We start from the raw sequence: 25248 nt of genomic DNA on the forward strand, positions 1-25248 counted from the left end.
TTGCAGACCAAAACTGATGTCTAATTTAATGAAAAATTAAACACCTGACGTTCCTAGAAAGTTAAACCGCGTATAGAATTCCGTTAGACTATTGTTAGTCTCTGGGTAGACCTTCAGACGTGGAAGGAAAACTCAAAAACATTTTTCTCACACATTCACAATTGGTAGATTGTGGAAGAGCATTGGTAGAGTCCTGAGAGGAAGGATTAAATGGGGATTTTCTGAAATTGGTCTCACTCTTAAATGTATTCACTCTAGCAGATTATTATATAATCTATTTGCTCTCATACGTGTCCGGTTTTGATTCTGATATATAATAATCATTTTTAATTAATGGATATGAATAACAACAGCATATCATTCAGTCTGTAACTCACACACACACACACACACACACACACATATATATATATATATATATATATATATATATATATATATATATATATAGTGTGTGTGTGTGTGTGTGTGTGTGTGTGTGTGTGTGTGTGTATCATAGACCCCTTAAATAGAAGGACTAGTATCTTGCACTCTCGGGTTGCGAAACTTGGGTCCCACTATTTTATGACGTAATATGTTCACTGTATGTAAACAATGATTTGTATGTATGTAAACAATTATTTGAATGTATGTAAACAATGATTTGAATGTATGTAAACATTTTTTACATTTATTCACTTTTAGTGCCGTATGTTAGTCATAAAATGGGCCTATTTAAGGAGTTTATGTTTTAGTCGAAAAAGGAATGTAATCTAGCACATATTGATAAAACTAATTGCCCAAACTGTCTTAGACCATAATTGATATAATTTAATTTAATTTTGTTTCACGGTTTCTACTAACAACGCACAATGCCTAAGAAGTGCAATGTCTACGGATGTCGAGGAAATTACAGGATGAACCATACACCAAAGTAGTATCATTTCCAACTGATGAAGTGGAGCGAAACCGTTGGATCGATGCTATGCCAAATGAGCGTTCCAGTTTGCTACAGCTGAAGCAGATCTATGCCTGTGCTCATCATTTTGACTGTGAATGGATTACAGTTAAAGGAGGGAAAAGACCAAGTCATCCACCATCCATTTTCCCTGGAGTTTCAAAGTCATGCTTAAAGCAGGGTCCCCTCAGCACCCAGAATTACAACTGCTTCAGCAGAGACCCGAGCTGAAAACGAAAGACTCCGAAATGAGTTGTGGATAAGATCGGCGACTTTTATTCATTTTGTAATGAGATCCAGGAGCATATCTCAAAGGATTATCGTATTGTTTGTGATAGTGATGATATTTACATTCTAAAACTGATGCAAAGGGCCGTTCCGTTATCCAATTTCTCCATTTGCAACATGTGAAATCGTCATTTGGGTTTTTTGTATCTTAAATGCGTTGAGAAAAATGGAAAGGAAATACCTAAGACATATTTTTCTAAAGCTGGTTGTCTGCAAAAGAATAGCCTTCTCAGTAAATGGTCCCAGTTTGATAAAATTATGTCATGCATAACAGAGTATGAGTTCAAAGATACAGACTATCTGAAAAGTGCAGTACAGGAATTGAGCCATATGAGTTTGTTCTGATTCGCCTCATTTTCAGTTTCTTCATTCTCAGTTACAGTTATTACTCACTCATCCAGAAGGCCGTCGCTTTGACAGAAATCTTTATGTTCTGGTGCCGAACTCCATAACATTTCACCAGCTGCATATAAAATGCTACGAAAGTCTGGTTCAGTTGTTTTACCTAGAGTGGAACTGTTGAAAAACAAAAAACTTCTCCTGTAGTCTACATGATAAAAACTTGGAGCAACTTTTTCAAAAAACTTAAACCTCAGCAGCGTCTTGTCAACATTCTTTTTGATGAAGTGAAGCTCACAGAAACACTTATTGGTACTCAGGTGGTCGTGTTGTTGGTTACGCTCAAAATGGTTCTTGTGATACCGAAGTTCTCGCAAACACATGCTTTAGTAATGAAGTTGTCTGCCATTTTGGTGGCCCTAAATATATACTACGCATTTACCCTGTTGCAAAACTTAATTCAGATCAACTCAAGGAAATTCTGGTAGAAGCTCTAGTAGCGGTTAGCGATGCTGGTGGTACTATAATTTCTTGTGTAGGTGATAATTGCAACACAAACGTTGCAGTTTATGGTAAAATTAGGTGGTCCTGGTAAAGCTTTCATAAATGCTATAAATTCTCATGCTTTCCTTGTTTTGACTATGTTCATTCTTTCAAAAATGTAAGAAATAACTGGATAACCGTTCAGGACAAGGAACTTTCTTTCATAAAAGATGGAAAAAACATATTGTTCACGATGGAAGGACATAGAAGCACTGTACGATGAAGACAGGAGAAACAGCATCCGTCTAACCAAGATCACATACACAGCTGTGTACCCAAAGCCTTTGCAGAGACAAAGCGTGCCTTTTGTTTGTCAAATCTTCAATGACAAAACTGTTGCTGCCCTTTCAACTCTAAAGGATAAACTTGGCATTAGCGAGGGCACCATCATTTTTGTTAAGCTGATCACTGATTGGTTCCACATGATGAATGTGAAAGATCGGTATTCCGGTATTAACATGCGTGATGATTGTCGTCAACCATGGACCAATAATTGCACATACTTTCAAGAAACTTAATGAAACTTGTGATGTTTTATCCTCTTGTGCATGGTCAGGTGGTCGAGGTCGGACGAAACGCAAAAGCTCACAAAGCAAACTGCAGAGGCATTGGTTGCTGTCTACAAGAGCCAACATTGAGGCTGCAGAGTGGCTATTGACTCAGTACAAGTTCACCTATGTGCTACCTGGTGTGTTTGCTGATGAGGCCCTTGAAAAGTTCTTTGGCCAAGCCAGACAACGCAATGGGGGTAATTTCTACATTGACATTGTAGATATCAAGGCACCTGCAGCAACCAAGAACCTCCATACACTTTTGAAATACGAGTCTACGCCGCACCAGTCTAATGATGTGCCTTGTACCTCTAACATTTGCATTGATGATTATCACTTTGACATCACTATTGCTGACACTGAAGACCTAGTTCAATCTAATGACAGTATCAAACATAAAATTATTTTTCTAGCTGGATATCTGGAACACAAATTTCGAGGTAATATTTTGAGTGTCGAAACTGAAGATAACGACGACCATCATATTAATTCAGAGTTTCTCACAAACTTAAGCAGAGGTGGACTAACTGTACCTCTACTCTCAACAGTGCATTTTGTACACTCAGCCTATAAACTTTTTGATGAGTGCAACTTGCATTGCTGCCGAGCTCATCTCAGCCAAACTTTATCTTGTATCGATAGTCCAATGGTTGCAATTCAAGGAGCATGCCTTACTCTGTCAAACATTTTTTTGAAAGCATTTGTGCTAGACAACAGTGATAAAGAAAGACACCATTGGCTGCTTGAGAAGAAAGAAAAACTATCTGCTAAAAACTAAACATGTACCTAATGTTTATTTATATTATGGAATGTTTTTTCAATGATTTTGTTTCTAGAATAACTATATTGTTTGCCTAGACATGTTCCTGTTGTTTCTCCAGGCTTAACTGTTTATATATGATTTTAATTCAGTGACAGGGTAACTTAAGGTGTGTTTTCCATTGCTTTAATTGAGAGAGTATACAATATTCTGTATGATTTTGTGTTTTTTATGAGATTTGACCTTTAAATGACCTTCAGATGACATCGTAGGAGGTTAAAAGTATGGCAAATGAACTCTTCGCCCTTCAAAACCCCTTAAGACACCAGAATGAAGGTTCTATCATGTATTTGACACAAATTGTGGGTGGGACCCAAGTTCCTACTTGGGACCAAAGTTCCAGATACCGAGCATAGAGGATACCAGTCCTTCTATTTAAGGGGTCTATGGTATATAATATATATATATATATATATATATATATATATATATATATATATATATATATATACCTACGAAGAGCGTTTGGAGAGGCCATATACAGGAAGCCTGCCTGTTAACCTGGAAGCTAACAACACGAGCACTTCCTATTCTCACCGGATTTTCAACTGAAACGCAAAAATGATTGAGTCCAAATTTTAATTATCATTTCTCGTCATTATTTTCTCGACTTTTACCAGTTCCTTTATATTATTTTCTGCTATGCTCAGTTAAATATTAATTTATTTTTTATTTGACGTTAGAGTGATACTACGTTATGGGGATACAAATTTTTTTGTCTCTCTCTCTCTCTCTCTCTGAAGCAAGAATAAGTATTGAAGGATACATTACCTGTGGAAAGCAACGTTCCTGAATTATTTATTCCAAACAAATACAGTTCTTGTACCTCACAATTATCATTGTAACAGCTAGATTAAATACACCAAATTTTGAGCAGTATACAAAGCGATGAAGCAAATCGTGAAAAAAATTAAGGATATTCAAAGCAAAATCAGGAAAAAAAGACGAATCTTTATTGATTTGAGACAACAAAGCAAAAGTAAATAACTGAAAAATTAAACTTCAACTGTATTGAAAAATTGCACATTTTATGAACAGGATACAAAAAACTTAGGTTACTAAGACATTCATTTTGGTAGAAAATATGAACAGATTGTAAAAAAAAAGCATTATAAGCAAATTATTAATGTATAAAAATCCATGAGAGTAAAACTGAGAGAAAAAGAATAAAAGGTTATGATTTTGATTGACCACAGACATTTCTTCAAAAATCCTGTCTTACTTGCCACCTTGTTCTACTGAATTCCGAAGCCTCAATTATTGCCCACTGCCGCTAGCACCAGGATCCTTGCGTTTATTATTCATTTCAGTACAGCTTGGCATACGCAGTGTCTTACAGTAAAGGCAAAAGTTTATAAAATATCAATCTTGTGTGCATATTCCAGTCGTCACGTTCTCTACAAACTCTCATTAACAATGGACATTATGTTGTTAAAAATCCACAATTATATATTACGTTACACTGATGAGGAACACCGTTCAGGTGTTTGAAAGTCTTTGTTCTAATATTACATAGAAATGTATTTTTAATATATAATAGTGGATTTTTTAACAATTTGTTTTCAAGAGACTGTGAATTTCTTAACAATGGACATTATCTTGCAATGTGGGGGGACTTTTAACTCGATTATTCTTTGTAATAAAAATAGGCTACAATGAAATACAATAGACCCAATTACTAAATCAGGAAAGGCCTGAACAAAAAAAAATCCTCTTCATATTTCTTAATTTTTCTCGATCTGAAAAATTTGTCTTGTGAATTTTATTAAGTCTGAAAAAAATTGTATTCCTGTGATTTTTTTTTCAGTCTGAAAACAAAATTTTAGTTAATGAATCTTTAATTGTCCGAGTCGCTTTGTTGCGCCGAGTTTCTTCAGGTCCTCCCATTGGCTCATGTCAAAATTCGTCTCTGGCACAAAAGTTATTGACCTCAAAGGCCCGACGGTCAGCAACTGGAGCAGACGTCCTATGTTATCACCTAGGTGAAGAAAACATACGGTATAGGGTATTGAGACTTACATTCATTAATTTGCAGTCGCTCCCACTCAAAACACACGCACGCTCACCCATACATACATATAAATAATACATATATATACCACAAGAAAATGATCGGCAGAAATCCAAGCGCTTTCGTCTTTTGTCTTAGTAAAGATGAAAGCGCTTCGATTTTCTGCCTCTCATTTTCCTCTGGTATTCGCTTATTGAATGAAGTCCCGTGCTCATCTGCTGTGATTTTGAATATATATATATATATATATATATATATATATATATATATATATATATATATAATATATATATATATATATATATATACTATGTAGTATATATATATATATATATATATATATATATATTTTATATTTATATATATATATAAATAAATATATATATATATATATATATATATATATATATATATATATATATATATATATATTATATATATTAGGGCTTGTGCCTTGTATGATAAGGCGCCCTATGAGGTAATGTTAGACTAGCGATAATCTATACGCTAAGTCGGTTGGTATTGCACTTCCATCTTCAATGGAGTGTCTGGGGTTTTGTAGATCACTTACGAAGTCGGTATTATCTTTACGACGATGTGTTAAACTCATGGTTCGGTGAGGTTCTTGTAGAAAACACAAGGTATAAAAATAGTATATTCTTCTGAAGTTTTACATGATGAAGATCAGGTATGATCGTACAAGTCTTCTATGACGATAGCTTGATCGCTTCTGCCAATGATGATGGCTAATCCTATTCCTCTACATGATAAAGCTTAGGTAAAGAGGTACAGGTCTTCTAATGACGATAGCTAACTCTGTTCTGCCCGTCTACCATCTCTGTTACAAGTTATGAAGGAACAGACAGTAGTTCGAACATATGAACATACTATCAGATGACATAGTTTCATACGAACACACAATCGAATGACACGCTACAGATCACGTAGGCCGTTTGAATAATAGGTCGGGGTAGTTGTCTCAAGCAGGGAGCTTGGACTAATGTTTATAAACAATTGAATGACTACAGTGACGGCAATGTTATCTTAGCTTACATACTTATTGTATACGTCATCTTTAGCGTCTCTAGTCTGATCACATTCCTGCAAGCAATCTGGTTGACCTCTTTAGTTTAGACTTTTATATATATGGACTAACATTTCCATATTTTTATTATGTAAACACTTACATTAGCTCGGTCAGCTACCAAAACCAACTACTGAATATTACTCAACTTGACTTGCATTTGACTTATAGGAGTGTGATACAGACACTATGAATATATATATATATAAGTAAATAAAAATTCATGGTGTACATGAATTGATTCAAGTAATAAATATAAAACAATGATATTGGTAAATAATAGTGATCACATGATATATAATGATACAGTTTTTCACTTCATCTCTTTAAGATACTTATGCTACAGATCTAATGTACTCTGATAATTGCATAGAATGAAGATTAACATGATAAAAAAAAATCATATTTTAAAACTGATAAAAAATTTCATATATGAATTGATAAAGTTATTAATGTTTATGCTGATTGATTCGTTGATTGTTTTTATGCTAAATGTTATATATCTGATTCATTAATTCATATACTAACTGCAGATATTGGTAAGATAAAAGGTAACAGATTGATTATAGGCTACCTGATTTGTTATACATATGTATATGGATTCATATAATTATGATTAATATATGTGCACTTTAAATAGATTCCTATTGCGTACACGCAAAGATATATTTCGATTCCGTTATTTATGATCAATTATATATAGGATACATGATACTTTATATATATAGGATACATGACCGAGGTTATACTACTTCACTTTTAACTAACTTTCGAACAACTTTTCGTCCATTACACAGTTCCAGACAACCACCTTTAGCCAATTGAAACGGCCTTTTCCAATGGTTAAAACAAGGGGAAAATTTGCCTGGGCGGGTCCAACGTTCTATTTTGCGCTCATACTTATTCTCTGCATCCTAAGCTACACGATTCCGTTCGCGATGAATAGATCATCCCAGCACGAGTCCTTCGCCAGCAAAGTAGAGTTGAATATCCTTCGGGTCGTAATTGTCGGAAGTATGTCCCATTTGTAGTCGATTTCCACAGCCGCCAGAGCATTCCGCATTAAAACGAGATTAACGACGAGATACGGTGTCGGTCGAAGAAGTCCATGAAATTCCTTTCACATTGTAGGCGGTTGTTACTTGACTGTAGTCGTCCGCTGCGACGAACGATTTTTTGAAGTTGCGATGTGAAACTCTCGTACTGCAGGATACTGTAACCAGGTTCCATTAATCAGCCTGCAAGTGAAATTATACTTGTCACAAGGGCAAAGTAAATTCAGACGACATCCAAATACAGGGGAGGGAGAGAGCCATTTAGACCAGACTTAACCCACATGAATTCGCTGATATTTCGGATTTCAAAGAGTCCGCTGTACAAACTTTTTTATCCATGGCATTAACAATGAGAAATGAACCTATCCAGGTCTATGATGACTTGTAAAAATATCCATATTATAAAAATAAATAGATATCATTACGAATCTCAAAGAAAATTCGATATTACTGGTAGTAAGTTACTAGACAAGAAGTGGAAAACGGAGCTAATTGTAAGATTGCCAGGCAACATAAAAGTCAAAGAGAAGATTAATCATGATTCTATGTGCCCTAACAAAAGTTTCATATTCAATTTTCTCGTGCGCATCCTCTGAGGTTAACTTTTAAAACATTATTAATAGATAGGAGATGCAACGAAAAAACCCACTATGTAAACTAATTTCTATATAAACTTTGGGTTTTTCAAGAAATGTGACATTTTCCCATGAATGTTTTACTTGAATTGTAATAGGCTAATGTTGCAAGTAAATATTTCATATATACATATCTTGATACTTCTAAATGTCTATGAGTTCAGAAAAAAAAAAAAAAATTCATTTTGTTGTTATAGAAATTCTATTTGCTTTATATTGTTCATTAATTTTAAAATGATTACAAGGCCTTAACTAATTGCATTACACACACGGATAAGAATATGTTATGTGGCCTGTCATGTGACCTATGAACCACATGTGAAGTTCATGAACTAAGCATTCCTTTCTCCAGTCAATCTGCTTTTGCAAGCAGAGACGACACACAGATGAAGCCTGTGTAAGCAGATTATTGAGGTTAAAAGGAACAAATGCTGATACGGCAATGATGACGTCGTCACTTGGCAGGAGATTGCTCTCAGCCAGCTAAGAGTTACGTTACTTGCTGTAAGAGATACGACTTTAGTATTTTCAAATGATATTTTAGTGTTTTAATTCTCCACCCGCATGAGAAGAATGTCTGAAAAAAAAAAACAACAGTACCAAAATTGAACAATATTTTAGTTTCATGGTTGGCATTATGTTAAATAAATATTCTTATTCAAACTAATATGAAAAAGGTTTCCTTACAAATTCTATATATATTATTAGCCCTGTATAAGATTCATATAGGATTATTCCATACATAACCATTTTCACTTCTAGACTTCCTGACTTTAAAATCTCTTTTATTTTATTTTATTTATTTTATTTATTATTATTTTATTTATTTATTTATTTATTTAATTTCTTTTTTTTTTTTCATTGACTACGAATATAAATCACCGGGACAGACAATATGTCAGTAGGTTTTGATATGTGTTTGAACTTTTAGCTTATTTGTCATTACTAAAGCGTTAAGTTAGAGTTCAAATCTTTACGCATATATATTTGGATATTTAATGGTTACGTTTTTGCTTATTGATATTATCGTGATTCCTTTTTTATTATAATTTGTAACCCTCCGACTTCTTACGGAGTGTATTATATGACTCCACTTGTATCCATATTTATTTTATTTTTTATATTTATATTTATTTATTTATTTTTTATATATATATTTGATAAATTAATGGTTGGCTTGAATATGTGGAAAAGTGTTCTAGCGGCGTACCGTATAAGGCTACTTGCGGCATCAATTCAATAGATACAAGATATAACTGATAAAGGTATATAAAACCGCGAGAACCGCTATAATCCAGTTTGGATCCAATATCACGAGTTGTAACTCGTAAGACATTGACACTTCCATATTATCCGTTATTCTATCACCAAACCGATTGACTCTGGGTGATCAAATATATTATTGGTTTTCTTAATGAAAAGGAATTCACACAACGTGTTAAGGAGATTATTATTGATTTACACCACCCGAGTCACAGATTATTATGTGTTGAATTCCATATTTACTGATTTAGCACTCATAATATTCGTAACGCACTCAATTGCGGTGTTTGTTTTTAGTGCTATTGATTCTATATAACGTGTCAGGAACTATTAACACTAAGAAGTGTTTATTCCCTCTGTCAGACTCGTAATTCTGTTAATATTCTACGTATATTCTTTCAAGGATTGATTTGGCACAGGATAGCCCTAAACTGACAGGTGTCTTAGTGTATCCCTTGTTTTCATGACACGTGTTTACAATTAGTTATGTGCTTTTTATATCTGTAAGCATGTAGGCCAGAAAACAGTGATTTGGCTTTCTGTGAAAAAGGAGGGAACCCTGGATGACGGAATGCAACCAGTTTATGACGATTGGTATGAGAAAGATTATTACTACTACCTGGTCGTTAGTCATCTGCTGTGTTCTTCGGGTTTTCCTCGTCACAGACCTACATATAATACTACATTTGATTACATTATTCTGATACACATACCTTAAGTATACTTTTGCTTTAGGGTTTCTGCTCGAAGTGTGTATTGTTTTTGCTTAGCCGCTGACCCTGTTTCCGTTTCGAAGTGTTTATTGTTTGGTGTTTATTGCTGCTGACTCTGTTTCCGTTCGAAGTGTTTATTGTTTGGGTTATGTCTGGTTGACGCTTGCTTTGTTCAGTTTGTAACAGTTCTGCGCTCCGACCCAGATATTCAATGCTCGCGATCTCTTGGGTTAAGGAATTTTCTTGTTTAGATACGGTTTTAACAATAGGTACGGATGTTTCTATATCTTTTAGTCTAATTAATGGTTCTTTGCAGTATGGTGCGGGATTGCGGGATAATGCGTCAGCTATGATATTTGCTTTCCCAGGTAGATATCTTATCTTGGCTCCAAAGACCTGAATGATCATTTGTCACCGAGTTCCTTTGGACTGTGATTAAAGCCTTTGAAAACTCGGTAAAGGACTCATGTTCAGTAAGGACTTATCAGGATAGCATAGATTATGAACTTAAAATGTACTAGTGTTAAAGATACCTAGCCCTTCCTTGCCTATTACTGCATATTTACTTTCAGAGGGCTTTAGTTTACGTGAATAAAAGCTATCGGAAAGAACTGTTTTATCATATTACTGAAGTAATACCCTCTTACCCTTGGTCTGAGGCGTCTGTTGCAATAAAAAAATTCCTTATTTAAATCAGGGAGTTTTTTAAGTTAGGTAAGCTGCATTTTCCGCTTTTAAGATATCGAACGCCTGTTGATGCTTTCAGACCCATAATAAATCTACGTTCTTCTTCGTAAGATCTGTTAAAGGAGCTGTCATGATTGAAGAGTTACATATTTACATACGACTGTAATACCACTAAAGCGCGAAAGTGCTGTATCCCCCTTTTACGTTAATAAGTACCGGAAAGTTATGAATAGCCGACACCTTACCATGGACTACTTTTAAGACCTTGACCAGACACATAAACCTAGATAAACATGTTCGGTTTAAAAAAACTCTCATTTAGATATGTTACTCTGAGATTATTGTCTTTGTCTCTGTAGCACTAGCTCTACTTTATGTAATGTACTTCTAAGGTATTAGAAAAGATTACAAGATCATCCATATAGGCATGTAGGTTATCCCCTAAAAGTCTCCAAACACTATATGTAATTGGGGGCGCAACGTAAGCCGGAGGCATGCGTAAAAATTGATAATGTCCCCTGATGTGCTGAAAACGGAGTATGAGGTACAATCACTTGGTAATGGTATCTGGTAAAAGCTTTTAAGTAAGTCCAAGTTGGTGAAAAAAATTTATTCTAACCTAACAGAGATAAGGATGTCGTCGGTACATCGCACTGGAAACAAATATCGGAAGTCTTTCCTTTTGTTTTAAGCGACAGAATCTACGCAGATACCCAAGTCCCGATCTTTTATGCATGACATTTGAGGGAAAAATTATATGGCTTATTTGATTTCCTAATGGCTCCTATTACTAACATTTTTCAACTTCGTCATTTATCTCTATTTTGAAATTTCATTGAGAGTCTACACGAAGGTACGTATATAGCTTTATGTTTGTCCTTAGACCGTATTGTTTTTCAATGACATCCGTTTTCTCCAGAGATCACTCGCTAGTGGAGAAACTTCCTGGTATTCAGGTAAAAGATAAAAAAAAATTTCTGCTGAATCACCTCTGCTTGAATGACTTTACGGATATTACTTTAGATAGATTATCAGAGAGATTCATCCACGACTGGTTGGGCGTGATTAAAAATTAGCAACAATAAAAAAATGCGATATTTATAACTTCCGTATCCACGATATGTATACTTTTAGGGCATTGTTCGCGGAAATCGTTATATTTCATGTCGGGAAGGATAAAATTTTCATTTCCCAGCAAAGTCTTTTTACACGCACTAAGACATTCGAGGGTGCATGCTTCTCGAGATTTTGCGTGCAAAGTGCGACTGCGGTTGTGGGAGAATTCTGTTGGGTCATTTGAACAATGTTACGATTTATGAGACAAATGTATAGTTCCTTTATATAAGTTATTATTTGATTAACTGTCTCATTTTTGTTCAAACGGATTTTAATATGTTTGAAGGTTTATAGGATTTTCCTTTGATAAACACGCCTTATTTTGCAGGATGTAAGATAATATTTTGTATACCCCTAGATGAATCTTACAATTACACTAGATACAGATCAATGTTTTTTATAACTATAGAGGTATCTGTAAACGCTCGCTTATCCGGACTTCTCATTAGGGAAGTTCGAACAACAGACGGTGAGTCCGTAAATACTGGTAATTAATTGTACTAAAGGAATAAATAAGATATTCTAATTTTTACGGCGCGTACCGTTGGGCTTAATCCACCAGTATTTATTATAACTTAATGTATTAAAATTAAAACGAAAACCTGCTCTGATTACTTATACGGTCGTGTGTTTCATAGGAAAAAAAAAATCCTTTTTAGTTCAAAAAGATATCGGTATGTATGAACAACATCGCTTTCTTTCCCCACTCTGCTAGAGTCGCTTATTGTGTGGAATTTGCTTCGCTTTGAAAACTCGGCAGATTTAACTAACCTTGACCGCTTGACTAGGTGACACAGTCACCGAGTTTGCTTGTATGATTCTGAACGGGCTACTGTTTCTATTTCTTTTTGTAATAATTAGGATCCTTCTCTTTATTACCATCGGCAACGTATTGTGTGTTTTTAGCATTATGTTGCTGGTTACGTATAAAGCAATGAATGACGAACTATTAGGAACTGAGCGATTACTAATAAGACAAGTTATCACTACTGCATACAATATTAACTGTTTGTACTTCATTCTTTGCTAAAATTTGAAATAGTGAGGGATCCTGGTCAGCGCATTTAGCCTGATGAAAGTTTTTTACAGACATGTTATTCCTTGCAATCCAGCATATTTTTAAAGTTGAGTTGAGTCATTGAGGTTCGATATTTTATATAACTCAAAAAACTCAAGGCTAAAACTGCGATCGGGACTTTGCAAAGGAGCATTTATTGTCATGACCCGAAATAGTGTTACCTCTAATTTATATAGATTTGTACGGGTGTTCCACTTGTTTTTTGTGTGTTTCTAATCACTACGGTGCTTAACGACCCTATCCATGCATCTGTATAAATACAGACGTCCACTGCGTAAACGCATATTCACTGTTTAATATGATTTGTTACGTAAGGGATTAATAATCACCCAAAATGATAAAATTAACATAGTATATGGATTATGATATTTCAGTAGAACTTCTGGAAACAGACACTCAAAGATAAAAACTCGCAGTAGCGAAATCTCAATGATATAGATAATTTCTGTAAAAAAGTAAGATTAAGAATGTCTCGTAACTCCAGCCACAGGAATAACGAAATTCTACCTGTAAAGGAAACACTCAAAGTTACTCCAAATGAATAAAAATTGTACTTAGCTTGCTTTTGTGGGAGTCACGGTGTTCCGATAACGACACACGGCCTTGGTCCTCCTTCTCTATTTAGCGGACGACCTGGTTTGGCTTCAGTTTTCCCCCGTGCGCGTTGTTTCGATGATTCGAGCCCTTAAATATCCGATGCTGCAGACGCGTTCGGTTTGTTTCTTGCAGTGCGGAACGCTCACTAACGATGTTTTCTTGAATGATTCTAATGAGAGACGAAGCTTCCGTTGCCGTAGGAAAAGGACACGTCGGTTTTGTTTCTTGAAGTTATTCACTAACGATGATACTAAGTTGCTTGACGAATCTTGTTTTCTGAAGTCGCTCACTAATGATGATACTAGGTTGCTTGAAGAATCTGCTGCTTTCGTCGTCGTTGACTTCATGATTTATTATTCTGTTTTTTCTTCGTAGGACGTTGTAGAGTTCTTCTGGTCCGCTGGCCACCAATATTAGGGCTTGTGCTTGTATGATAAGCGCCCTATGAGGTAATGTTAGACTAGCGATAATCTATACGCTAAGTCGGTTGGTATTGCACTTCCATCTTCAATGGAGTGTCTGGGGTTTTGTAGATCACTTACGAAGTCGGTATTATCTTTACGACGATGTGTTAAACTCATGGTTCGGTGAGGTTCTTGTAGAAAACACAAGGTATAAAAATAGTATATTCTTCTGAAGTTTTACATGATGAAGATCAGGTATGATCGTACAAGTCTTCTATGACGATAGCTTGATCGCTTCTGCCAATGATGATGGCTAATCCTATTCCTCTACATGATAAAGCTTAGGTAAGAGGTACAGGTCTTCTAATGACGATAGCTAACTCTGTTCTGCCCGTCTACCATCTCTGTTACAAGTTATGAAGGAACAGACAGTAGTTCGAACATATGAACATACTATCAGATGACATAGTTTCATACGAACACACAATCGAATGAGACACGCTACAGATCACGTAGGCCGTATGTAAACACTTACTATATATATATATATATATATATATATATATATATATATATATATATATATATCACACGTGTGTATATACACATATATACGTATATATAAAATAGATAGATATATTCGAACATTTATCTTGTTACTTTCAATGCATTTTATCCAGCAGTAAATAAATTTATATATTTATAAAAACTATTTCGTCTTACTCTCTCCTTCCGCAGTTACTCCTACTCGCTTTCATTCTCTAAATCAAAAGAAAGAACGAATGACGACTATAGTCGATTCATTTAAGGTAGATTCTTGCACCTACGAGACGTTTGTTTGGCAGCCTCTGATTGGCTGGTACTGGGAGGTAGGCCGCTCGCTCATTGTGTCATATTTTCGTCTGTGACTTAGAAAACATGTAATGTTTATATTTCTTCATTTATCTCACGTTTTCCAAAAGATAATAAAGTTTTAGTCATACCAAAGGATTCAGTATTAATCGTACAATTAAATAATCTTTTCCTGAAACCAATTAGATAAAACACAAAGGAATTACAACGAGTAAAAGTGAAGAGAAAAAATTTCAATCTTTACACCTGTTTTTATTTATCATCAGATTTTTAATAAGTCATACGATCAAGATGAATTGAAACTTGTATTTTCATACAATGAAATCACCCTGAATACGCTGGTGCTTTCAGATTTTGGATGCGTGTAATATGTGAAGAGAAAATGAAGAATATGTCTTATTATGTTGCAGCCGTACTTGACTCAGCCTGATAGGATGTCAATCTTTCTTAATTATTTGTTGTTTATTACTTCACTGGATTATTATTTCATATCACTCAAATAAGTCTATGATGTCTCTTTCATTTGAAAATATATTCATTAAATAAAATTAGAAACAATATCTTGAAACAACCTGATTAAAGTTTAGGCTGAGTTGAAGAGTGTGAAGTCATCTTTCCACAGAGTTCAACTTCTTTGCTGGATTGAATTCCCCGCGGCCCGCATGGGTCTGAGCTAACGATACCAGATGCAGCCATCTGATTATTATTATTTTTTTCCTTATCAGATATGCCCAGACATACTATACTATATGATATTTGATTTAAAATGTTCGACAGTTATAATGGAAATTCTGTGTATTTATTTTCAGAAAATGTAATAATATAACATGGTAAATATTGTCGAAACTGCAACCTTTTATATCGCTAATTGGCAACTCAAATCTCTCGCTGAGACGACAAAACACGACAACGCCTTCGCCTTGCATCTCATTCTCTCAGCAATACCGTCAAACTTGAATCATTTACTGATGCAACATAATAAGACATATTCTTCATTTTCTCCTCACATTTTACACGCATCCAAAATCTGAAAGCACCAGCGTATTCAGGGTGAATTTGTTGTATGAAAACACAAGTTTTATTTTATCTTAATCGCGTTAATGATGCAAAATCCGATGATAAATAAAAATTCCTTTGTGTTTTATCTTATTGATTTCAGGAAAACATGACTTAGTTCTACAATTAATACCGAATCCTATGGTACGACCAAAATTTTCCTATCTGGAGCAAAGAGTGAGTTGATTGAAGAACGGCGTCAATAACCTCGTCGTTGCGACGCCAGTAAGAATTAATAAATCAATCAATGATTGAAGAAATATAAACATAATATTGCTGGTTTTCTAAGCCACAGTAGAAAATAATGAGACTGAGCGAGCGGCCTACCTCCCGGTACCAGCCAATCAGAGGCCTCCAAAAAACATCTCGTAGGCGCAAGAATCTACCTTAAATGAATCGACTATAGCTATCTATCTCATATACATGAATATCACTAACTTTTTTTTCTTAAATGCCACGTACTTATCGGAAAGAAGACGGTTAATTCGGTGCTGTCCTCGGCGCGGTTCGGAGGAACCGTCCTGTTCAGGACCTCGGCCACGCGGTTGACGTCATCGCTGTAGAGGAAGTACTTCATTGTCAGTCGTCTGGCAGAACTCTGGAGAGAAAACGGATGAAGGCTGCCCGGGTCTTCGAGCACATCTCTGTTGATTATCACAGCTGCAGGAGGAAACGATGGTTTATAAGTACGATTGAAAAGAGTAATATATTTATATGTTTACGTATGGGCCTGGCCTTGAGAGAGGCTCCGATACGTAAACAGAAATAGTTGAGGGAAAATAAAGGAAATTTACTTGAACTTACTGTAAAAAAGGATTTATAGTGATAATTTACTATAGAGGAAAGGTCGCCAGAAACTCAGCTAGTTACTTTACAGCTATTTATTTACAAGAGGCTGCTTAACAGCCAAGGTTAAGTAAATGCTACTGGTCCCCACGTGGGACTTATAATATCTCTCAGTGGATGATAATTTCTGGCTCAATGGAATTCGTAAAAGCTGGTTTCATAAATCTTGGGTAATGCAACACTTGCGGGGCGGAGAGACTTGACACGTGACTCAGGGAATCTGGAAAGGATCCCAATTAAACAAGATAAGAGAAAAAAGGATTTCTTGCCACAAATTTCAATTATTTAGTTCTCTAACACTGGGGAAAAGGAACTTTAATGTTCACTGAGGTATGCAATGACTTCATTTGTCTGGGACGAATCACACAAGGGGAAGCATGCGGCCATGAGCAGTGAGAGGAAACAAAGGATGAGTTCTTTGATATAGAAGTTTGAATTGGGAAAATGGGGAGTAATTAAGCACTAGGATGTAAGGGGACTGGCAAATAGCTGTTTCACAAGACGTACCTGATGCCGTCCGTGTTCAGTGGATCTTTTGTAGAAAATGCGGCTGGCATTGTCTCAGGTCTGGTATCTTGGCGCGCCACTAACGCCATGGATAGGCTAAATGGAAGGCGGGTGGTCGGACATCCGTCGAGTCACGAACTGCAGTCGACTGGGGCAGATCACGGTTGTCTTGCCTGGGTGTGGGGTCACTTAACCCCCCACGAGCAGGGCAAATCCTGGAACACAGAACACACAGCCAGAGGGTTCAACAAAAAGGAAAAAGGCTTAGATATAGGCCTAAGAAGTACCAGTCTGCCTACATCCTTCCCTTTGAGATACGTCCCTAAAGCTGACAAAGACTATATTCTCCACCCTTCTCACAGGAAATTCCCTATCCCTGACTGACGTGTTTTTGGTTTCCCGCCTAAAAATCAGCTGATAATTATTAGGACTATGGCTGCCGTTTAAACAAAAGCAAAATAATGAATTAATTACTGGGTAGACGAAAAAGATCAATAAACGAGTAAAAAAAAATTATATATATATATATATCTATATATATATATATATATATATATACATATATATATATATATAAAGGTATAACCACGAAGGAAAAATATACAACGGGTTTTCTTGCAAGTTCTTTCGACCTCAACGTCCTTTACTCAGCAGATAAACTGACTTACAGAGGGAGTTGACAGTACAGGAAAGGTCGTAATAATTTGATAGATAGGGATTACAAGGAGATTAGAACACCTAGAATCCGGCACACCTGCAGAAATGAGAACCTTTCCAACAAGCTAAACAGGTTACAATTTAAAAAAACGAAAAGATTAAGTCAATCCTGCTCAGACACAAGGACAAGACAATTAAAGGATTATATAGGGCGACAGCTATTCAGAACTTTGGTAAACAAAAACTTATTCACAATACATATTAAACATACATATACAACGAAGATATCTCTGAGGCAACTAATTGTATTTAAGTCTGTAATTATATCTTTTGAGGGTCATTCTTCAACATGTTACAAATACAAGGGTCTAAATGAAAGAGGCCACGACTAATATTAAAATCACAATGGGAAGTAAGTTGTATTATGGCAGATTCTAAAAGATTTCGTGATAAGATATCTTTTTACCTTGCAATTACTGAACTACCAATCCAGTTTATTCGGTGGATGTTTTCACTTAAATGAAATTAGTTGCCTTAGAGATATCTTCGTTGTATATATATGTTTAATATGTATTGTGAATAAGTTTTTGTTTACCAAAGTTCTGAATATATGTATATATATGTATACACATATATATTGTTGTGGAGCTAGGAGGAAGGAATGAAAGGAGTGGACCAAGCGCTTTCGTGTATTTTTTACTTTGTTAGCTCCTTCCATTCCTGCCTTAAGCTCCACGACAACATTAGATATCGCCTGTTTCAGACAATATATTATATATATATATATATATATATATATATATATATATATATATATATATATACATATATATATATATATATATATATATATATATATATATATATATATATATATATATATATATATATATATATATATAATATTATTAAATCTAGCAAAGCTTTTGCCTCTCTGAATGCCTCTACATCGTCTACTATATTCTTTCCCGCTAAGTAGTTATTAACTCCTTCTATGAAGATATTTACAGACTGTGACAATACGCCATCCACAATCCCTTTGAATGGGCTGACCCCAGCAGTAACGTTTGTCACGTGATGTAGTAGCGTCGTAGGTTTAGCATCCGCCATTTTATCTTGTTTCCCAAGGCTGTTTTTTCCGCTAAACTTCCCCGATCTCAATAACATCAATGTATTTATATACACTAAACCCAATCAAGAAAAATCAACACAAAATTTCCCCCAATAATGGGTAACAAAAGGTAAGCGTGCCCCGTCCCCAATCACAAAATCAACCCCACGAAAATGACAATTAAAAAAATAATAATAAGGAGGGGATAGGAAAAGAAAAAGAATGCAAGATGTTTCCAAGCCAACTCGCCCCTCTCTCTCTCTCTCTAACTCTCTCTCTCTCTCTCTCTCTCTCTCTCTCTGGCGTGACTCGCCGCAAAAATCCCACTCAGGTAAGTTTGCCACACACAAATATAAGGAACATGAACAAGAACAAAAGGGTAAAGAAAATCCACAAAATATAAAAAGAGAGAGGAAAAAAAAAAATACACTTACGTCTTCATATGACCGTGAACCGAATTCATATACACTGCAAATATGCGCGAACTGCGAAACACTTTAATATGTCGAAAATTAAACTTTTCCTCCTCACGTTTTTTTAAACACCTTTATTCCGTAATCTCAAGAAATCAAACTGACTTAGCTTGGGAGAGGAAGTCTGAGGAACAGCTCTCTGTCGAATCAGCAGTGAGGACATTGAGTTGCCTGTGACATGATTAATAACCCCTTTTCCTACCAAAAAAAAGGATGAAACCCCCTATTTCTAACTGGTCACCAGTCCCTTCGGAGCGTACCTACAGCTTGAAATATATATAAAAAGCCTTTACCGCTGCTACCACTGTTTTCCCCTCCTTATCCCCTAAACTACACAAACTGGGAACTCTTACCTGTTGCCAACAGTGCCCTGTCTGTAAGATGTCACGAGGCTTATTAAGACTGCGTAAATATAAAAAATACTATTTATTTCCCAAAGCAATTGGTTATAACATAGAACAAAATGATTAACAAGTCATAATGGCATAAACACCCAAATCTACCCATAAAGAAACCAGTAAGATAACATTCTACCCTCCCAAACCCAAAAGTGTCATATTGTCTCGTATTAGTCAGGTTAGAGATTCCCGTTTCTAATCAACCATGGAATCGGACCCATCTGTAATAAAGATAATAGGTATATAGACATCCCCACGTCACTCTTTTCAAAGTATTTACGTAAAGAGAGTATTTTCACACTTCTCTCTCTTTTTTCAAAAGGTAACAGTTTTTCTAAGTTTTTATAGAATGTGTCCTACCTTTTCGATGGGCGTTTTCTCCCGACACTCGGAGCAACCACTTGATCTATTCTTGTTCGCACAAAGAATGCTTCTTCCACAAGTACCCTGAACTAGTAGGCCTGTAATACGCGTACAAACAAATGTACATGCCTCACAAACGGGGGAACGATCTCTGAGTCAAGTTGCTTGTTCAGCAAATACCTTTTCCTCCAAGTGAACTTACAGTGCACCACCTCTTGTCTCTAAGCGAGGAGAGCTATGTGACTTTACTATCATATAAAACATATTATTAGCCATTCCCCCTCTTTTCACCTCCTGGATATATATATATATATATATATATATATATATATATATATTATATATATATATATATATATATATATCGAGCTACAATGTCCTTTGATATCGAATTCGCTCTACCTCGAATTAATATATTTTCATATATGCTTAACCGAAGGGGAATTTTTCTCGATAATAGATTTGCCTGGACCAGGGCGCGAACCTATGGATCCTTTCAAACCCAGGAACGTCAGTGAAGCTTTTCCTACTACACCACCCGGCTGTAAAAATCTGTGCCAAAACCAAAAAATGGAATGAGCCGAAATATGGAAAGAGGTAATGCTAGGGCGTACTCCGTAAACGACGCAGAGACATCGCCCTAACTCTGTGGCTAGCGAGGGCTACTGCATCAGGAGCGGGTGCAGCTAAAGAAGCGAGCTCACATTGGGTTTAGAGTATGTCAGCTAAATGTTGGGTCCATGACTGGGAGAGGTAGATAATTGGCTGACTTGATGAGAGAAACGAAAGTAGATGTTATGTGTGTGCAAGAAACGCGGTGGAAAGGAAATAAAGCTAAAGAGTTGGGAGATGGATATAAGCTATATTATAGTGGAGCAAATAAACAAGGTAGAAATGGAGTTGGCATAGTACTGTTTAGTGAACTGAAGAACTCGGTCTATCATCAGATGGAAGATATGTTATGGAGGAGAGATTCTGAATATTATAAGCGCATATGCACCACAAGTTGGTTGCACAGAAGAAGAGAAGGGAAATTTCTGGAGAGATATGGATGGAATAATGCAAGAACTGGAAGAGCATGAGAGGGTGATAGTTGGGGCAGATTTGAATGGCCATGTCGGAAGTGAAAATGAGGCGATTGGGCAGGTGCATGGGGGCCATGGAATTGAGGAGAGAAACCCAGAAGGAGAGAGTGTAGTGGACTTAGCTGTGTCATTCGACATGGCATTAGTAAACACATTCTTTAAGAAGAAAAGGGAACACCTAATAACATATAGGAGTGGGGGAAGATTCTCCCAGATAGACTACTTCTTGTATAAAATGATAAATCTGGTGGAGGTCAAGAACTGCAAAGTTATTCCAGGCGACCATGTAGCCCCTCAACACAGACTGTTATGTATGGATATGAAGTTAAAAAGGGAAAGAAAAACCAAAGCTAAAGGGAAAAGGAAAATTAAATGGTACAAATTAGAGAAGGAAGGGGATAAGAAGAGAGAGTTTAAGAGGAGGGTTTTGGAAGATATTGATATAGGGATTGAAGATGTTCAAGAATGGTGGGCACGAAATGCAGCAGTAATAAGAAGGCATGGAAAGGAGCTGCTAGGAGAGACATCTGGTATCATATGGGAAGAAAAGGAGAGTTGGTGGTGGGATGAAGACATTAAGAAAGTAGTAAAAGATAAGAAGGAGGCAAAGAAAAGATGGGAAGAGTCATAGTCAGTGGAAGACAGAGATAGGTTCAGAGAGAAAAACAAGGTGGTGAAAAAGGTGGTAGCCCAAGCTAAAGCAAAGTCGTATGATGATGTGTATAATGAGCTGGGGACAAAGAAAGGATTAAAGAAGATGATCAAGCTAACAAAGGCTAGAAATAAGAGCACCAAAGATATTACACATATCAAACAAATAAAGGATCAAGATGGTGTAGTACTTAGAAAGGAGGAAGACATTGTGAAGAGATGGAAAGAATATTTCGAACAGTTGTTAAATGAAGAAAATAATAGACTAATAAGAGAGGATGGGCAAGGGAACATTGGCAATGGTAATGAGGTTTTCTAGGCAAGAGGTACTAAATGCACTGAAGAAGATGAAGAATGGGAAGGCAACCGGACCAGACATGATTCCGGTGGAGGCATGGAAAGCATTAGGAGATGAAGGAGTGGATATACTGTACGATCTTATGATAAAGATCCTTGAACAGGAAAAGATACTAAATGAGTGGCGTGGGAGTATATTGATTCCAATTTTTAAAGGGAAAGGCGATGTCCAAGAGTGTGGTAATTATAGGGCATTAAATTGATGTCCCACCCACTTTGAAGATACTGGAAAGGATGATAGATGCTAGACTGAGAGAAGAAGTACAAATAGGTAAAGAGCAGATGGGATTTATGAAGGGAAGGGGAACAACAGATGGTATATTTTGCCTGAGGCAAATAATGGAGAAATTCGGGGAAAGACAAAGGGACCTACATATGGTTTTCATTGACCTTCAAAAGGCTTATGACCGAGTCCCGAGACAAGAGGTATGGAGGAGTCTGAGGGAGAAGATGGTGCCAGAGAAGTATGAGCGATTGATACAAGAGATGTACCGGAACGTATTTACCAGAGTGAGGAGCAGTGTTGGGGAGACAGAAGGTTTTGAGGTGAGAGTAGGATTACACCAGGGGTCGGCTCTGAGCCCATTTATCTTTAACACAGTGATGGATGTTATAATAGAGGAAGTAAGGGAGACAGTACCATGGAACATATTGTATGCGGATGATATTGTTCTGTGTGCAGAGAGCAGGGAAGATCTGGAAGTGAAATTGGAAAGATGGAGACAAGTACTGGAGGACAGAGGAATGAGAATAAGTAGATCTAAGACAGAATATATGTGTACCACCACTGAGGGATGATATAGAAAGTATTCAGCTTGGTGAGAGCAAATAAGGAGAGTTGATAAGTTTTAAGTATTTGGGATCTTTTGCTAATGCTGGAGGAAGTATGGAAGAAGAAGTAAAACATCGGGTACAGCAGGCTGGAACAACTGGAGAGCGGCCTCTGGAGTTCTTTGTGACAAAAGAGTGCCGCTTAGGTTAAAAGGAAAATTTCACAAGACGGTGGTAAGAACAGCAGTGCTGTATGGTACAGAAACAGCAAGCATGAGAAAAACAGAGCAGAAGAAGATGGATGTGGCAGAAATGAGAATGCTTAGATGGATGTCTGGGGTGACAAGAGAGGATAGGATCAGAAATGACTACATAAGGGGCTTGAATAAGGTGGTGGAAGTATCAAAGAAAGTGCAGGAGGGGAGGCTGAGATGGTATGGACACCTGTTGAGGAGAGATGAGGACCACGATGGGAGACATCTATGGGGGTGGAGGTGCAAGGAAGAAGAAGAAAAAAGAGGGAGACCAAGAAAGAGATGGAAGGACTGTGTGAGAGGAGAATTACATGAGAAGGGAATTGATGAGGCAGAAGCGCAGGATAGAAATAGATGGAAACGGCTCATCCGAACAGCGACCCCATATAAATGGGAACAAGCTGGGAAGAAGAAGAAGAAGATATTATATATATAGATATATATATATATTATATATATATATATATATATATATATATATATATATATATATATATATACAGTATAAAAGTGATTTAACCACCTTATTTTTTTGTGCCCATCTCATTTTTTGCAAAATAAAATTACTGCCCCACATAACTTCATGGGGGAGGTGATTACCAAAGATTGGGTTTAGTTCTTATCCCTGTATAACGAAAATGGAGTAACGCTAAATGACTGCTTTACCTAAGTAATCTACTGGATGCAAAACCTGGCCTGTAATTGCTTGAAATTGTTTTTGCAGCATAGTTATGTCAAACTCTGTACAGATGCCGAGCTGATTGGTAACCTGCAGTGTTTTGTTGAGCTCTGCTAGATCTCTCGGTACATCTTGAAACACAACTTCATTGGGCCTCAGTTTAGACAATAAGGACGGTAGGACGAAAAGATCATCCATTTGCCTTAAATAGACTGTCCCACCCGCATATATTTTTCTGAACCGTGAAACAAGCGATTCCAGAACCTTTTCATCCAATCTGGTTTCAGCATATGGCACCAAAAGATCATTCGTAACGTGTAATTCATAGACTTCATTGAACTTTACGTAGAAATCGTGAATGTCATCTATGATTTGGTACAGCACAGTTTTCTTAGTATTGTGAAGTATTCCTGGTACGAAGGAAAGCATTTCTCGGAATTCCGATATTACACGCTTTTCAACCCCGCCCAAGATTTCCGTCAGGTCGTCAAAGGGATCCGGCGTCCTTGGCACAAGATCTTTAGGCTTTAAGATTCCCTTTGACAACAGCACATCGAGGAAAATGTTCCCTCCTTGCTGCTTTCTGCTTGAAACGATGATGTCGTCACAGATGGAGCCTGCAGCTGCACACTTTTGCTCGCTTCGGTGTCTGTGGCAGAATACTTTTCCAATCTCAAGAAGCTTATTCGTATGCTTTATATTGAAGTAGGATGACATGATGGCATCAAAGTTGTCAAGTACCTCTTGGCATCTTATCTCTGATTTAAATCTTTTTACATCTTCGTCATACCATTCATATTTTCTCTCAGTATAGTGTTTCAGAGACCATTTTCTGTACAAAGCATCAAATTCCTCCAGTGATTCTCTTGAGATTCCTGTCTTGTTGGAGATTCTTTTAGTCATGTGCTTCTTCATTTGCAGGTAGAGTGATGCCCTGCTGTTCATTTCATTGCTCAGATCCTGACATTCAACATGAAGAAGAACAAACAGGTTGAAAAACAATGGTGTCTTCAGGATAACCCTAATCTTAGCGTCCATTTCATCTATTTTTCGAAGCAGGTTACTTT

The 25248-nt window shown here is 36.4% G+C and overlaps 1 protein-coding gene across 1 annotated transcript; it reads right to left on the reverse strand.

Moving 5' to 3' along the window:
• Positions 1–4416: 4416 nt before the first annotated feature.
• On the reverse strand, positions 4417–24476 carry LOC135226110 (uncharacterized). Its single transcript, XM_064265564.1, has 3 exons — positions 24169–24476; positions 16492–16689; positions 4417–5456 (listed from the first exon to the last, which is right to left on the reverse strand). Exons 1-3 carry the CDS (start codon positions 24377–24379, stop codon positions 5305–5307), a joined length of 561 nt encoding a protein of 186 aa, XP_064121634.1. The 5' UTR covers positions 24380–24476; the 3' UTR covers positions 4417–5304.
• Between the last annotated feature and the right edge of the window lie 772 nt (positions 24477–25248).

The sequence above is a fragment of the Macrobrachium nipponense genome, chromosome 14 (assembly GCF_015104395.2).
Source record: "Macrobrachium nipponense isolate FS-2020 chromosome 14, ASM1510439v2, whole genome shotgun sequence".
In the NCBI taxonomy this organism is placed as follows: Eukaryota; Metazoa; Arthropoda; class Malacostraca; order Decapoda; family Palaemonidae; genus Macrobrachium; species Macrobrachium nipponense.